At 20.4% G+C, this 15,761-nt stretch overlaps 5 protein-coding genes across 5 annotated transcripts; all 5 read right to left on the minus strand.

The window, feature by feature from the left end:
* Nucleotides 1–1,139, minus strand: PY17X_0100400 (PIR protein; the record flags this gene model as incomplete). Its single annotated transcript, XM_022957781.1, has 3 exons — nucleotides 1–87; nucleotides 173–991; nucleotides 1,125–1,139. The coding sequence occupies 3 exons, from the start codon at nucleotides 1,137–1,139 to the stop codon at nucleotides 1–3; spliced, it is 921 nt and encodes a 306-aa protein (XP_022811208.1).
* A 2,836-nt stretch (nucleotides 1,140–3,975) lies between these two features.
* Nucleotides 3,976–5,100, minus strand: PY17X_0100500 (PIR protein; the record flags this gene model as incomplete). Its single annotated transcript, XM_022957782.1, has 3 exons — nucleotides 3,976–4,041; nucleotides 4,125–4,964; nucleotides 5,086–5,100. 3 exons carry the CDS (start codon nucleotides 5,098–5,100, stop codon nucleotides 3,976–3,978), a joined length of 921 nt encoding a protein of 306 aa, XP_022811209.1.
* Nucleotides 5,101–7,445: 2,345 nt separating this feature from the next.
* PY17X_0100600 (PIR protein) lies at nucleotides 7,446–8,615 on the minus strand (the record flags this gene model as incomplete). Its single annotated transcript, XM_022957783.2, has 3 exons — nucleotides 7,446–7,517; nucleotides 7,622–8,461; nucleotides 8,601–8,615. 3 exons carry the CDS (start codon nucleotides 8,613–8,615, stop codon nucleotides 7,446–7,448), a joined length of 927 nt encoding a protein of 308 aa, XP_022811210.2.
* Nucleotides 8,616–10,856: 2,241 nt separating this feature from the next.
* PY17X_0100700 (uncharacterized protein) lies at nucleotides 10,857–11,939 on the minus strand (the record flags this gene model as incomplete). The annotated part of the gene is made up of 3 exons (XM_725805.1): nucleotides 10,857–10,955; nucleotides 11,045–11,791; nucleotides 11,925–11,939. The coding sequence occupies 3 exons, from the start codon at nucleotides 11,937–11,939 to the stop codon at nucleotides 10,857–10,859; spliced, it is 861 nt and encodes a 286-aa protein (XP_730898.1).
* A 2,279-nt stretch (nucleotides 11,940–14,218) lies between these two features.
* Nucleotides 14,219–15,312, minus strand: PY17X_0100800 (PIR protein; the record flags this gene model as incomplete). The annotated part of the gene is made up of 3 exons (XM_022957784.1): nucleotides 14,219–14,305; nucleotides 14,394–15,158; nucleotides 15,298–15,312. 3 exons carry the CDS (start codon nucleotides 15,310–15,312, stop codon nucleotides 14,219–14,221), a joined length of 867 nt encoding a protein of 288 aa, XP_022811211.1.
* Nucleotides 15,313–15,761: the final 449 nt, after the last annotated feature.

Genomic DNA, 15,761 nt, shown 5'->3' on the forward strand with positions numbered 1-15,761 from the left:
TTAATGATTCATTTTCTTCTTTATATTTTTTATTTTTTCTCTTAATTTTTGTTTTTGAAATCGTTTCCGAAATCCAAATAACGAATACTAATATAAAATTTTAAGAAGCGTACGGCTGTTTGTTAATGCTTGCATATATATAACAATTTTTTTTTAATTCTTTATTATTTACCTTATAAGAAATTCCTAAAAAAAATCCTATTGCACCAAATATCGATAAAACTGTAAATAATTTGCTTGTTATCGACGAACTTGATGGTGTATCTTCAGAACCTTGTCCAGAAAATTGCTCAGGACTTTGTATTTTTTCTACTGATGGAAGGGATGGAATATCCTTACAACTACTACATTTACTAGTATAATAATTTTTAAAATTAATATATTCATTTGATAAAGTAGACAATAGTTTATTATAGGAACTATTACTAGTAATAACAGAGTTTTTATTCATTTCTTTATATTTATTAACAAATTTATTAGCATTTTGCGAACAGATTGAGCAATGTGATCTCGTTTCATTAAAATTAGTATACATTTCACATATTAATTTAAATACTTCATAAAAATTAAATATAATATTTTTATCCATACCCAAAAAATATTTTTTTTGATCTATAAGATCCTTATAATTTTTATAATCTGTAACATCAGGTATAGAATTTTTATACCTATCATTATTTATAGTTGTACTATAAAAATATTCTAGATTCTTCACATTTCCTACTTGTGGTTTTAGGTTTAACATATAACTTAACCATAGAATAATATAATCAACAATATTTATATTATTTTGCGCATAATACGATGACCAAGAACTCCCAATGAATTGATTAAGGAAATAAAAAAATCCGGCATTAATTTTATCGAGATCACCTTTACATTCATTATTAAAACAATAACTATCTAAGAAATTTTCTGTTTTAAATTGATACTTATTATCACTGTCCAATTCATCAGGAAATTTATCCCATACACTCTCGAACTTTTCACACTAAGAAATCATTTAAAAACAATTAATAAAAACATGTGTTATTGAAAATTTTATTAAAGAAAAGTTTAATGATATATATAATATAATATCATAAAATGTAAAGGAAATTATTATTATTAAAAAATGCATATACCACTTGCTTATTCATTGTGATAGAATTTCATTTTATATTTGTAAATTGAGTAGAGTCATGCTATTTTATATACGATGTCCCCAATATGTGACGCTAATACTTTAACCCTATATATAGAAACTGTCTGTAGCTAAATATATTATAAGTTTTTCAATAATCAAATTAATATAGAATAATAATATAGTAGTATTACTAAAATAATATTATAATTATTTTATGGCAATTAGCTAAATTACCTTAAATAGAGGGTTTAGTTAATACAGTTTTGATTAAATATAAATATGATGCATTTTATACAAAAAATGCTGTTCTTACTAACATCTGGTATAACTTTATTATAAAAATGGATATACTTTTATAAATAATTTAAGTATGTTTGAACGTCGAAAAGGTATATATTTATATTTTATGTTTTAATGATTGCCCTTCTAAAACTTAAATACTGTACAAATTTAAAAAATAAAAAATTATATTATTACTATAATCCTCAAAAGTATATAACCAGTAATTTTTTAAAATATATTAAATTTGTATATACTTTTTCTTATAATATATAATATATTTTTTCTAAAATTATAACATTTATAAAATAAGTTGCATTGTTCCTTTTTTAATTGCATATACATAATTCTAATATTATTTTTATTTAATATATATCAATTCCAATTATATTTAACATTTTCAATAACTTTATTTTTATTTCTATATAATTAAATTTAGAAATATATCTTATTGGGTAATTTTATAATATATTTTGCACATCTTTCTCACGGTTTAAAACGACAATTAACACTGGTCCCGTATTTATAAGCTTAAATAAGTCTTTAAATGTATATTGTTTTTAAAATGATACTTAGTAAATATTAACACATAAATAAATATTGATGCAAATTTTAAAGTATAATATAAAACTATGCATAATTAAATTGTTATATTTACATTTTAGATAGGAGAGATAAGGGAAGTATGTTTTTTTAAGACAAGGATGTAGCCATATAAGATTTACTTATTATGCATAGTTTAATTATGTTTTATATTTTATACCATTAAATCTTTCAACCCATGTATATATATTAAAATTAATCATTAAAAATGGCTTAGAATTATTTTCTAAATATATAGTTTGCTTTTATATTTTATAATAAACAATATTTAGTTCTATGATGAAAAACTATAAAATTATTAATATTATTTTTCTTGGTAGTGTTAATTCTAATATTATCGCATTAATACATACTTAAATAAATGTTATAATATGTCATTTGATCTTGTATGCATACAATTTTAATCTTACCATACCTTTAATACTATATATGATGAATTTATACCCATATAGTGTATCAAATGAATTTAATGGTTTGTTCGTATTTAATACGTTTTTCTATTGTTATTACTATTATTATTGTTACTGCTACATCACTGTATAATACAACGGAATAATTAATGCGCTTAATCAAAATACTTTATATCAATTAATAATTTTTTTGTTTCATTGTTTTAAAGTATAACATTTTAGAACATAATATTTCGTAATAACAATATATTTAAATTATAAATTTAGAGTTTTTATATCCATAATAACCTAATAAAAACATTATTAGTTCAAATTAATTATTACATTCATTTTCTGTATATTTTGCATTAATATATGATTGTATATATTTCCAAATTTAACATATTTCAGTTTTAGCCATTGGTACAATATTATATATATTAGAACAATAACGTTAATGTTATATACCAAGTTGTTTATAAGTATTATAACAAACTATAACATTAAATTATATTATATACTTATATTTTTTCATTTAACTATTTTAAAATTTAATTTATTTATACCTCAAAATATAAAATTTAAAAATTAATAGTGATTTATCTATTATTGTATCTTATGATAAATAAATTATGGCATATAAAGCAATTTCTATTCATATTAATTAATTTTAATAAAAATGTAAAGGAAATACAAAAAGAGAATAGTAACTACAATAAAACTTAAAAAGTGTTGTATATAGTGTATTTTTTATGTATTACTAAAAAATGTTAGAAGCGTAATAATATTTTATAGACAACGTTACATTGTCGATTTTCAATCGATATCCCATGCATCTATATTTTATGAATATATATTATATATTAGTAATATGTTCAATTAATCTTAAAAAAACATATATTAATATGAAGGTATATTATATTGTAAAGGGATATTCAGAATGGATTAAATTATAATTTTACCTTGATATGAAATATTACTATATAGTTTGGTTGGAAAGTTATAATTAAATCAAATATTAGTGGCACAAATTATAAGTTTTACTAAATAAAATATTTCATCAAATAAAGAAATGTATTGTGTAATGTATAATTCAATATAACTCTGGATTAACAATCTTTATATAATAGATAATAAAGGCTCTTATGCATGGTTAACCAAAAAATTGTAGTAATATATACAATGCGAAGTTATAATATTGTCACATTTAATATATATTAACGAATTATGTATAAGTATTATAACTTATAAAATGTTATGTACCCCCTTTTTTGGTTGAATATTTAGACACAATCTCGAAATTAAACATACGGGGATGGTAAATACATTTGATCAACATTTGCAAACCAATAAATATTATAAATTTATTCAAAATTAAATGAAATATTATATTTAACCCTAACCCAAACGTGGGGTCTACAAACATAATCTCAATCCTGACCCACAACATAAAAACTATATAAAAATTATGCAAAAATTACTTCGAAATAGACAGTTTCTTAAAATATATTAATCATTATTACTATTCCTGAAATAGTCACTACTCTTCGAATAATATATTAATGATCAGTTTCTTCTTTACTTTTTTAGCTTTTCTCTTAAATGGGGTTTTTGAGATCGTTTCCGAAAACCAAATAACGAATACTAATATAAAATTTTAAGAAGCGTAGGGTTGTTCGTTAATGTTTACATATATATAATATTTTTTTTAATTCCTTATTATTTACCTTATAAGAAACTCCCAATAAAATTGATGCTGCAATAAATATAATTCCAATTGTAATTAGTGTATTTTTTGTTACTGAACATTCTGTCACTGGACTATTTGTCACTGGACTATTTGTCACTTGACTTTTTGTCACTGAACATTCTGTCACTGGACTATTTGTCACTGAACTTCGTGGACAAGTTTCAAGGAATTTGATATTATTACATCCACGTGCATTATATTTCTCTTTAAATTTGTCATAATCTTTTGATAAACTTAACCATAGTTGAAAATAAGAACTTCCTTTATTAATATCTAAACCATTTTTAAGTTTTTCATATTTTTCATAAAATTCTCCAGCATTTATTAAACATTTATTGCATTGGGTTTTTGTTTTATCAACTTCACTATCCATCTTACATAATAATTTAAATACTTCATAAAAATTAGATATATCTTTAATATCAATATTCATCGATTTTATTTTTTGTTTTATATCGATATTAATCTTATTATAACTATCACCAATTGTTTTCTGATCATATTTACTATTTGTTTCTATATGTTTAGTATAAAAATCGTTTAATGTGGTGGTTCCATTTTGTGCTTTTTGATTCAGTTTGTGACTTAACCATAAAATAGCGTATTCAGCAAGTTTATCACTCTCTAAATTTTTCATATCACCAAAATCCTTAAAGAAAACTAAAAATGCTATAAAAGCAGAACTAATTTTTTTGTTATCATCATTATCACAATTATTACCAGGACAATGCAGATTGGTATGAATTCCTGTGAACTTATAATTTTGAGAATCTCGATCGAAGACAAGACCATTATCGGCCATTTTAAGTCCATCACACTACGAATATATTTTACGAATTAAACAAAAAAATGCATTAATATAAATGTTACTAAAATGAAAATTAATATAATTTATAGTTAATGCAACATCCAAATAATGTAAGAAAAAGGATATATACCAGATTAGCACCCATTATAATGAAATTCCGTTATAATTTGGAGATTATGTGGGATGATGTTATTTATATATATTGCATAAATATATGTTATATTTACTTAAGCTCTTTACATACCAATTATCTTTCGTTATATATATTCTTAATTTTAACTTCATATAAAATAATAATATAGTAGTATTACTAAAATCATATTATACTTATTTTATGACATTTAGATAAATTACCTTAAATAGAGGGTTGCTTAATACATTTTATACAAAAAATTTCTATTTTTACTAACACTTGGTAAAATTTATTGTAAAAATGGATATAATTTTATAAAGAATTTAAAAAATATATACATATCCTTTAATATTGAACGTAAACAACGCCCTAAAACTTAAATACTGTATAAATTTAAAAATAAACAAGTTTTATTATTATTATAATCCTTAAAACCGTATAAATAATAATTTTTTAAAATATATTAAATATTTATATACTTGTTTCTTATAATATATAATATAGTTTTTTCTAAAATTATAGTATTTTCAAATTAAGTTATATTCTCCATTTTCTATCCAAATTACATCATTTTAATATTACTTTTAATTAATATATATACATTCCAATTATATTTTAACATTTTAAATAACTTTATTTTTATTTCTACATATTCTAATTTATAAGTATTCCTTATTGGGTAATTTTATAATATATTTCCCCATTTTTTCCATTTTTTAAAACAACAATTAGCACTGAACCCGTATTTATAAGCTTAAATAAGTCTTTGAATGTAAATAGCTTTTAAATAGTACTTAGTAAATATTAAACATATATACCTACTGATGATATTTTAAAGTATAATAGAAAACTATGTTTAATTAGGTTGTTATATTCCCCTTTAAGAGAAGAGAGATAAGATATATTTATTATATAAATTTAGATAAATATTCGTTAAATTTTCTACATTGTTCATTTTTATTATATACATATATATATTTATTGTTATAGTTATCAATGTATATAAATTCAAATAATTTATTAAAAATTCAATATTTTATTAATTCTATGGTAAAACGCTAATAATATAATACGTGTTAATATGGAATAATAAAATGAAAATTTAACATTGAGTCGTTAGACTTTTCTCTATTTATCCATTTTTTTATAATATAAAACCACATGTATCAAATTGGACCTTTAACAATATATATAAGATTGATACCTTTATAATGTATTATTATGTGTCTTTTCGATAATATTAATATTTAATTATATGAATGTTTCACAATAAAATAATATTTCAATATTAATTATTGGTAGAGTATTTTGCTAGTTTATATGTATAGGCGTATAATAATAACGCATTATATCTATAATATTATTTATAATTATTAGAACAAAATATGATATGAAAATTTATTAATATACTTATATTTTATTTTTTAACTATTTTAAATATAATATATTTCTAATTCATATATACCTCAAACTATAAATTTTAAAAATAATAGTGATTAATTTAATATTATATCTTTATTGGAAATAAATTAATGTATATAGAACTATCTCTATTATTTGAATTTAAAACCTTAATTGAAATATAAAGAAATAGAGAAAATTATACTAAATATAATCGACAATTAAAAAGATAGTATACATATATCTATAATGTATTTTTTATTAATATGCATATTTTTATTGATTATTAAAAATGTTAGATGCATAAAATGCTTATTATAGATAACGCTGCATTATCGATTCTCGATCGATATTTTATGAATATCTATTATTACAGTTCGGTTGTTAAAATAAAATTTAAATTAAAACAAATATGATACAAATAATAAGTTTATTAAATAAAATGTTTCATCAAATAAATAAATATATTGCGTATTATGATATGCATAATTCAATATATCTCTGGGTTAACAAGTCTTATATAATAAATAATTATGATATATCATAATATGAATTAATATATGCAATATAGACATTTTTTTTAATCATATTAAATCGATATGAACACTAAATTATATATATTATAATTTATGAAAAAATTTTATGTGGCTCTTTTCATATTAATGGTAGTACCCCTTTTTTGGTTGCATATTTAGGCTTTACCGCATGATTAAACATACAGGATGGTACATGTATTTAATTATTGTTCAAATTATACAAAATTAAATGCAATATAATACTTAACCCTAACCCAAATATGTGGTCCACAGACATAACTCTGACTCACAACATAAAAACTATATAAAAATTATGAAAAAATTACTTATCTCCAAATAAACAGTTTCTTAACATATATCAACCATTATTTTATTCCTTGAATAGTCACTACTCTTCGAATCATATATTAATAATCCATTTTATTCTTTATTTTTTAGTTTTTCTCTTATTTGTTGTTTTTGAAATCGTTTCCGAAATCCAAATAACGAATACTAATATAAAATGTTAAGAAACGTATGATTTTTTTGTTAACGTTTACATATATATAATTAAAATAATATTTAAATGTAATATTTTTTAATTCCTTATTATTTACCTTATAAGAAATCCCCAAAAAAATTGGTATTGCACCAAATATCAATAAAACTGGAATTAATTTGCTTACTATCGATGAACTTGATAATGCAACATCAGAATTATCTATATTTTGTTCAGAATCTTGTTCAAAAGTAAGTTCATAATCTTGTCCAAGAATTTGTCCAATATTTTCTTTTGTTTTTTCCGGTGGAGAGGATAAAATTTCTTTACATTCCTTTTTAAAATCATTATAATCCTTTAATAAAGTAGACAATATTTCTTTATATGGACTGCTATTAGTAATATCAGAATCTTTAAGTTCTTTATATTTTTTATCAAATTCATTATCACCTTCCAAATAATTCTTGCAATTTTTTGTTTCATAATCAAGTTCATTATACAAGTTACATAATGATTTAAATGCTTCATAAAATTTAGGTACAATATTACTATCCATATACAAAAATTCCTTTCTTTTATCTATAAGACCCTTATAATTCACATGCTCTTTTAATTCACTTATTTCTGTCTTATACTTATCACAACTATTTATGTATGGATTATAAAAATCATCCATAATTTTGTTTTCACTTTTGCCCAGGTTTAACATATAACTTAACCATATCAAAATGTAATCAACAATATAGGGGTTACTATCTTTTGGAGAGGGTAACACACCAGAATCCTTATATAATTGATCCAACAAATATAAACATCCAGCACTTATTTTATCGTAATCACTATGACATTGATTACTATCACAATAATTATTTAAAAAATCTTCATCTTTAAATTGATAATATCCACTACTGTTCAATTGATCGGGAAGCGAGCTCCTTACCTCCTGGAACTTTTCACACTAAAAAAACATTTAAAAACAATTAATAAAAATGCGAATTATTAAAAATTTTATTAAAATAAAGTTTAATGATATTTATATGTAATACAATATAAAAAAAATGTAAAGGAAACTATTATTTTTAAAAAAATGCATATACCATTTGCTTATTCATTATAATGGGATTTTATTTTTGGTTTGTAAATTGAATAAAATCATGCTGTTTTTATATATACTATACCAAATATGTGACGCTAATACTTTAACTCTATATATAACAACTGTCTGTAGTTAAATATATAAGTTTTTCAATAATTAAATTAATATAGACTAATAATACAGTAGTATTACTAAAATCATATTATACTTATTTATGACAATTAGCTAAATTACCTTAAATAGAGGGATGCTTAATAAACTTTTGATTAAATATATGATGCATTTTATATAAAAAAGGCCATTATTAATAAAATATGGTATAACTTTATTATAAAATTAATATACTTTATAAATAATTTAAAGTATGTTTGAACATAGAAAAGGAATATATTGATATCTTATGTTTTAATAATTGTCTTTCAAAAACTTAAATACTGTATAAATCTAAAAAATTAAAAATTATATTATTACTATAATCCTTAAAATATATTAAACTTTTATATATTTGCTTCTAATACTATATACAATGTTTTGTTAAAATTATAATGTTTTCAAATTAAGTTATGTTATTTACATCTCTATGCAAATTATATAAATTTATATTGTTTTTAATGAATGTAGATAAATTCATAATCCATTTTAATGAGTCCGATATCTTTATTTTTATTCCTATATACTTCAATTTAGAAGTATATCTTATTGGGCAAATTTATAATATATTTTACCATATTTTCCATTCTTTAAAACAATTTGCACTGAACCCGTACTTATAAGCTTAAATAATTCTTTGAATGCATGTTATTTTTAAAATAATACTTAGCAAATATTAAAATATAAATATATATTAATAATATTTTAAAGTATAATAGAAAACTATGTTTAATTAGGTTGTTATATTGTCCTTTAAGAGGAGAGAGATAAGATATATTGCTATTTTAATATATAAATTTAGAAAATATTCATTAAATGTTCTACATAATTCATTTTATTTTATACATTTTATTGTATAGTTATCAATGTAAATACATTCAACTAATTTGTTAAAAATTCTATATTTTATTAATTCTACAAAAAACTATGATAATATAATATTGAATAATAAAATGATATTTAATATTAATTAAGTATTTAACCCTTTCTCCATTAATCCATATTTTTAGAATATAAAACTAAAATTTCTAAATTGGATCATTAACAAATATATAATGTATTATTATGTCTGTTCGATAAAATTAATATTAAATTATATGAAGGTTTCACAATAAAACAATATTTTAATATTAACTATTGGTAATTTCTAGATTATATGTATAGGCATATAATAATGCATCATATCTATAATATTAAAGTTTATTAATATACTTATATTTTATTTTTTAACTATTTTAAAATATAATATATTTATAGCTCAAAATATAAAGTTTAAAAATTAATAGTAGTTAATATAATGTTCTACCTTTATGATAAGTTAAAACGTACAAATCAACTTCTATTAATACAAGAAGATAATAATAACTACAATTACAACTTCAAAAAATGTTAGAAGCATAACAATAATTTATAGATTATGTTATATTGTCGATTCTCGATCGATATTGCATGTATCTATATTTTATGAATATCTATTATATATTGGTAATATGCTTAATTAACATTAAAAATATAATCATTAATATGAAGGTATATTGTAATGTATATGAATATTCAAAACTAATCGAATTATAATATATACCTCATATATAATAATATTATACTGTTCGGTTATAAAAATATGATTTAAATTAAAATAAATATGATACAAATAACAAGTTTTACTAAATAAAATATTTCACCAAATAAAGAAACATATTATGATATGCATAATTCAATATAACCATATATTAACGTTTATATAGGCAATTATGATATAGCATAATATGAATTAATATATGCAATATAGTTATTTTACTTTAATCATATTAAATATATATTAACACTCAATTATATATATTATAACTTATGAAAAAAAGTTTTATGGTCCTTTTCATATTAACTTGTGCCCATTTTTTGTTGCATATTTGGCTTTTGAATTTCATCTTGAAATTAAACATACGGGATGATACATATATTAAATTAGTGTTTAAATTATAAAAAATTAAATGCAATATAATAGTTAGCCCTAACCCGAATATGGGTTCAACAACATAAAAACTATATAAAAATTATGCAAAAATTACTTCGAAATAGACAGTTTCTTAAAATACATCAATCGTCATATTCAGAATAATTTATTAATGATCAGTTTCTTCTTTATATTTTTTATTCTTTCTCTTAAACATTGCTTTTGAGATCGTTTCCGAAATCCAAGTAACGAATACTAATATAAAAATTTTTAAAAATGTATAATTTATTTATATTCACAAATTAACCAGTCTGAATATATTGTTTAATTGACTTATTATTTACCTTATATGCAATTCCCAAGAAAATTAATACGGCAACAAATATAAATGCAATTGGAATTAGTGCCCTTTTTATTACTAATTTTCGTGAATATGTTGAAAGTGATGGAAGATTATTACATTTATTTTTAAACCTATTATAATCATTTGATAATGTAGATAATAATTGATTATAGGGGCTGCCTTTACCATTATTATAATATTCATTAAGTTCATCATATATTTCAACAAACTTTTTAGCTTTTTCTAAATAATTCTTGCAATCTGCATTTTCTGAATCAAATTCAATATACATCATACATAATGTATTAAATGCATCATGAAATTTAGATATATCTTTAACATAAATACTTATCAAATCTTCTTTTTTATCTATAAGATCCTTATAACTATTATAAGCAGTAACACCATCTATTTTGTTGTTATACTTATCACAATCCTTTATATATATTTCATAAAAAAGCTCTATACTGCCACTTTCATCAATTGTGGTAAAGTTTAGCATATAACTTAACCATATCATAATGTACTCAACAATATTGATGTTACCTTTTGCAACAGAATTAAACGAGTCAGAACTCCCAAAGAGTTCATTAAACAAAAATAAACATGCAGCATTAATTTTATTGATATCCTCTTCACAATTTACATCAGTACAGTACTCTTTGAAATCATTATCATCTTTAAATTTATAGCTTTCAGTACTCGAATCATATTCTAAATTTGTCCATACATTCTTGAACTTTTCACACTAAGAAATCATTTAAAAACAATTAATAAAAACGTGTATTATTGAAAATTTTATTAAAATAAAGTTTAATGATATATATAATACAATATCAAAAAATGTAAAGATAATTATTATTATTAAAAAATGCATATACCACATCCTTATCCATTGTGATCGAATTTTATTTTTGATTTCTAAATTGAGTAAAAGCATGCTGTTTTATATACAATGCACCAAATATGCGACGCAAATACTTTAACCCTATATATAACAACGATCTATAGTTAAATATATTATAAGTTTTTCACTAATTAAATTAATATAGAATAATATTATTACTAAAGAAACGGTCTATTCCTTTTTTTGATAACTACTAAGCTGCCTTAAATTGGAGATATTTAATACATTTTGGTCAGATGTATAATATAATTTATGATTATTAGTAACATCCATTATAATTTTATTATAAAAATTTAAGTAGTTTAGTAATGAATTTAAAACACTCCCTCTTATATTTGTGTTTCAATATAGAAAAATACAAATTTTTTCTCATGCTTTAATAAATCTATTATTAGTATAATTTTTAAAAGTATATAAATATATATTTATATACTTGTTTCTTATAATATATACCAATATTCTATTTAAATTATAACATTTACAAAGTTATATTGTTCCATTTCTATGCAAATTATATAAATTTATATTGTTTTTAATGATTCCAATAACTATATTTTGATTTTTACATACTTCAATTTATAAATATACCATATTGAGTAATTTTACAATATATTTTACGCATAATTTTCACGTTTTAAAACAATTAGCACTGAACCTGTATTTGTAAGCTTAGATACGTTTTTATATGTATATTGTTTTTAAAATAATACTAATTAAATACTAAATATTAACTTATAAATAAGTATTGATGGAAAATTTAAAGTATAATAGAAAACTATGTTTAATTAAGTTATTATATTTCACTTTAAGAGGAGAGAGATAAGATATCTTTACTCTTTTAATATATATATTTAGATAAATATTCGTTAAATGTTATGCACTGTTCATTTTTATCTTATATATTATATTGTTATAGTTATCAATGTATATACATTCAAATAATTTATTAAAAATTCTATATTTTATTAATTCTATAATAAAACAACGACAATATAATATACGTTAATATGGAATAATAAAAAGAAGTTTAACGTTGATTGAATCTTTAACCCCTCCATTAATCCATATTTTATAATATAAAATTATAAATTCCAAATTGAATCTTTAACAAATATATAACATTGATACCTTTATAATGTATTATTATGTGTCTTTTCGATAATATTAATGTTTAATTATATTAATTTTCCACAAAAAACAATATTTCAATATTAGTTATTGAATAATATTTTACCAGTTTATATTATAGGTATATAACATTAACGTTATTCTATCTATCATATTATTTATAATTATTAAAACAAAATATGATAAAAAATTTATTAATATACTTATATTTTATTTTTTAACTATTTTAAAATATAATTTATTTATACCTCAAAACTATAAAATTCAAAATTAATAGTGATTAATCTAATAGTATACCTTTATAGTAAATAAATTAATGTATATATTAATATCTCTATTATTTAAATTTAAAACATTAGGATAAAATGATACTATATATAATCAAAAATTAAAAGGATAGTATACATATATCTATAATTTATTTTTTTATTAATATGCATATTTTTATTGATTATTAAAAACGTTAGATGCATAAAATGCCTTTTATAGATAACGTTGTATTGTCGAATGTCGATAATATTTTATGAATCTATATTATTATAGTTCAGTTGGATAAAATAATTTGAATCTAAATAAATATGATACAAGATATAAGTTTTACTAAATAAAATTATCATCAAATAAAGAAACATATTATGATATGCATAATTCCATATAGCTTTGGGTTATCAAGGCATATATAATAGGCAATTATGGTATTCCATAATACTATTTCATATATAGTTAATATCTATATTAATATATACAATATAGACATTTTGTTTTAATAATATTAAATCGGAATAAACACACAATTGTATATATTATACTTTATGGGAAATATGCTATTGATACCTTTCATGTTAGATTATTCCCCTTTTGGTTGCATATTTTAACTTTTTAACTTCATCTTCTGATTAAATATACGTGATGATACATATATTAAATTAGTATTAAAATTATAAAAAATTAAATGCAATGTAATACATAGCCCTAACCCGAATGTGGGTTCTACAAACATAACTTCAACCGCCATGACATAAAAACTATATAAAAATTATTCACATATTTTGATCAAAAATTATTTTTAAATAGATAGATTCTTAGATATATCAACCATTATTACTATTCCTGAAATAGTCACTCTCTTTGAATCATATTTTATTGATTCATTTTCTTCTTTATATTTTTTATTTTTTCTCTTAATTTTTGTTTTTGAAATCGTTTCCGAAATCCAAATAACGAATACTAATATAAAATTTTAATAAAGTATGTTTTGTTTGTTAACGTTTGCATATATTTAATGAAAATAATTTTTAAATTCTTTATTATATACCTTATAAGAAATTCCCAAAAGAAATCCTATTGCACCAAATATCGATAAAACTGAAATTAATTTGTTTCCTATCGATGAACTTGATGATGTATCTACAGAACTTTGTACAAGAATTTGTTCTGTTCCTTTCGGTTGAGAGGACAAAATATTTTTACATTCATTTTTTAATTTATCATAATCAGTTGATAAAGTAGACAATAGTTGATTATAGGAACTATCATTAGTAACATCATGACCATTATTAAGTTCTTTATATATTTTAGTAAATTGATTATCATCTTTCAAATAGTTATTGCAATTGTTATTGTCTTCATCAACTTTAGTATACATTTCACATAAAATTTTAAATAACTTATAAAGTTTAGACACTTTATCATTAGAAATATTCATCAATTCTTTTTTTTTTTTTATAAGCTCAATGAAACTATTATACTTGTTGTGATTTTCTATATTTGCTTTATAAAAATTATTTAGATTGGTGAAGCTGCCATCTTGAGTACTCTTCAGGTTTAACATATAACATAACCATATCATAATGTATTCAACAACATTGATGTTACTTGTTTCGCGAGAATTAAACAAACCAGAAACCCCAAAGAGTCCATTAAACAAATATAAAAATCCAGCACTAATTTTTCCGTAATCAGTACTACAATTATTATCACCACAATAACTATCTAAGAAATTTCCTGTTTTAAATTCATACTTTTTATCACTGGTCAATGTATCGGAAAAAACCTCCCATACATTATCGAACTTTTCACACTAGGAAAACATTTAAAACATTTATTAGAAATGTATATTATTGAACATTTTATTAAAATAAAGTTTAATGATATTTAAATATAATGCAATATCAAAAAATGTAAAGGGGATTATTATTATTATTAACAAATGCATATACCACTTTCTTATTCATTATAATGGAATTTTATTTTTGATTTGTAAATTTAATAAAATCATGCTGTTTTATATACACTGCTCCCAATATGTGACGAAAATAATTTAACCCTATAAATAAAAACTGTCTGTAGTTAAATATATTATATGTTTTTCAATAATTAAATTAATATAGAATAATATAATAATATTATTAGTAAAGAAACGTTCTATATCTATTTATCATAATTAGCTAAATTACCTTAAATAGAGGGTTGCTTAATACATTTTAGTTAAATATATATATAATGAATTTTATACAAAAAATGACTATTATTAATAAAATATGGTATAACTTTATTATAAGAATAGATATACTTTTATAAATAATTTAAAGTATGTTTGAACATAGAAAAGGTATATATTTATATTTTATGTTTTAATGATTGCCCTTCTAAAACTTAAATACTGTATAAATCTAAAAAATTA

This window comes from Plasmodium yoelii (assembly GCF_900002385.2).
Source record: "Plasmodium yoelii strain 17X genome assembly, chromosome: 1".
Classification (NCBI taxonomy): domain Eukaryota; phylum Apicomplexa; class Aconoidasida; order Haemosporida; family Plasmodiidae; genus Plasmodium; species Plasmodium yoelii.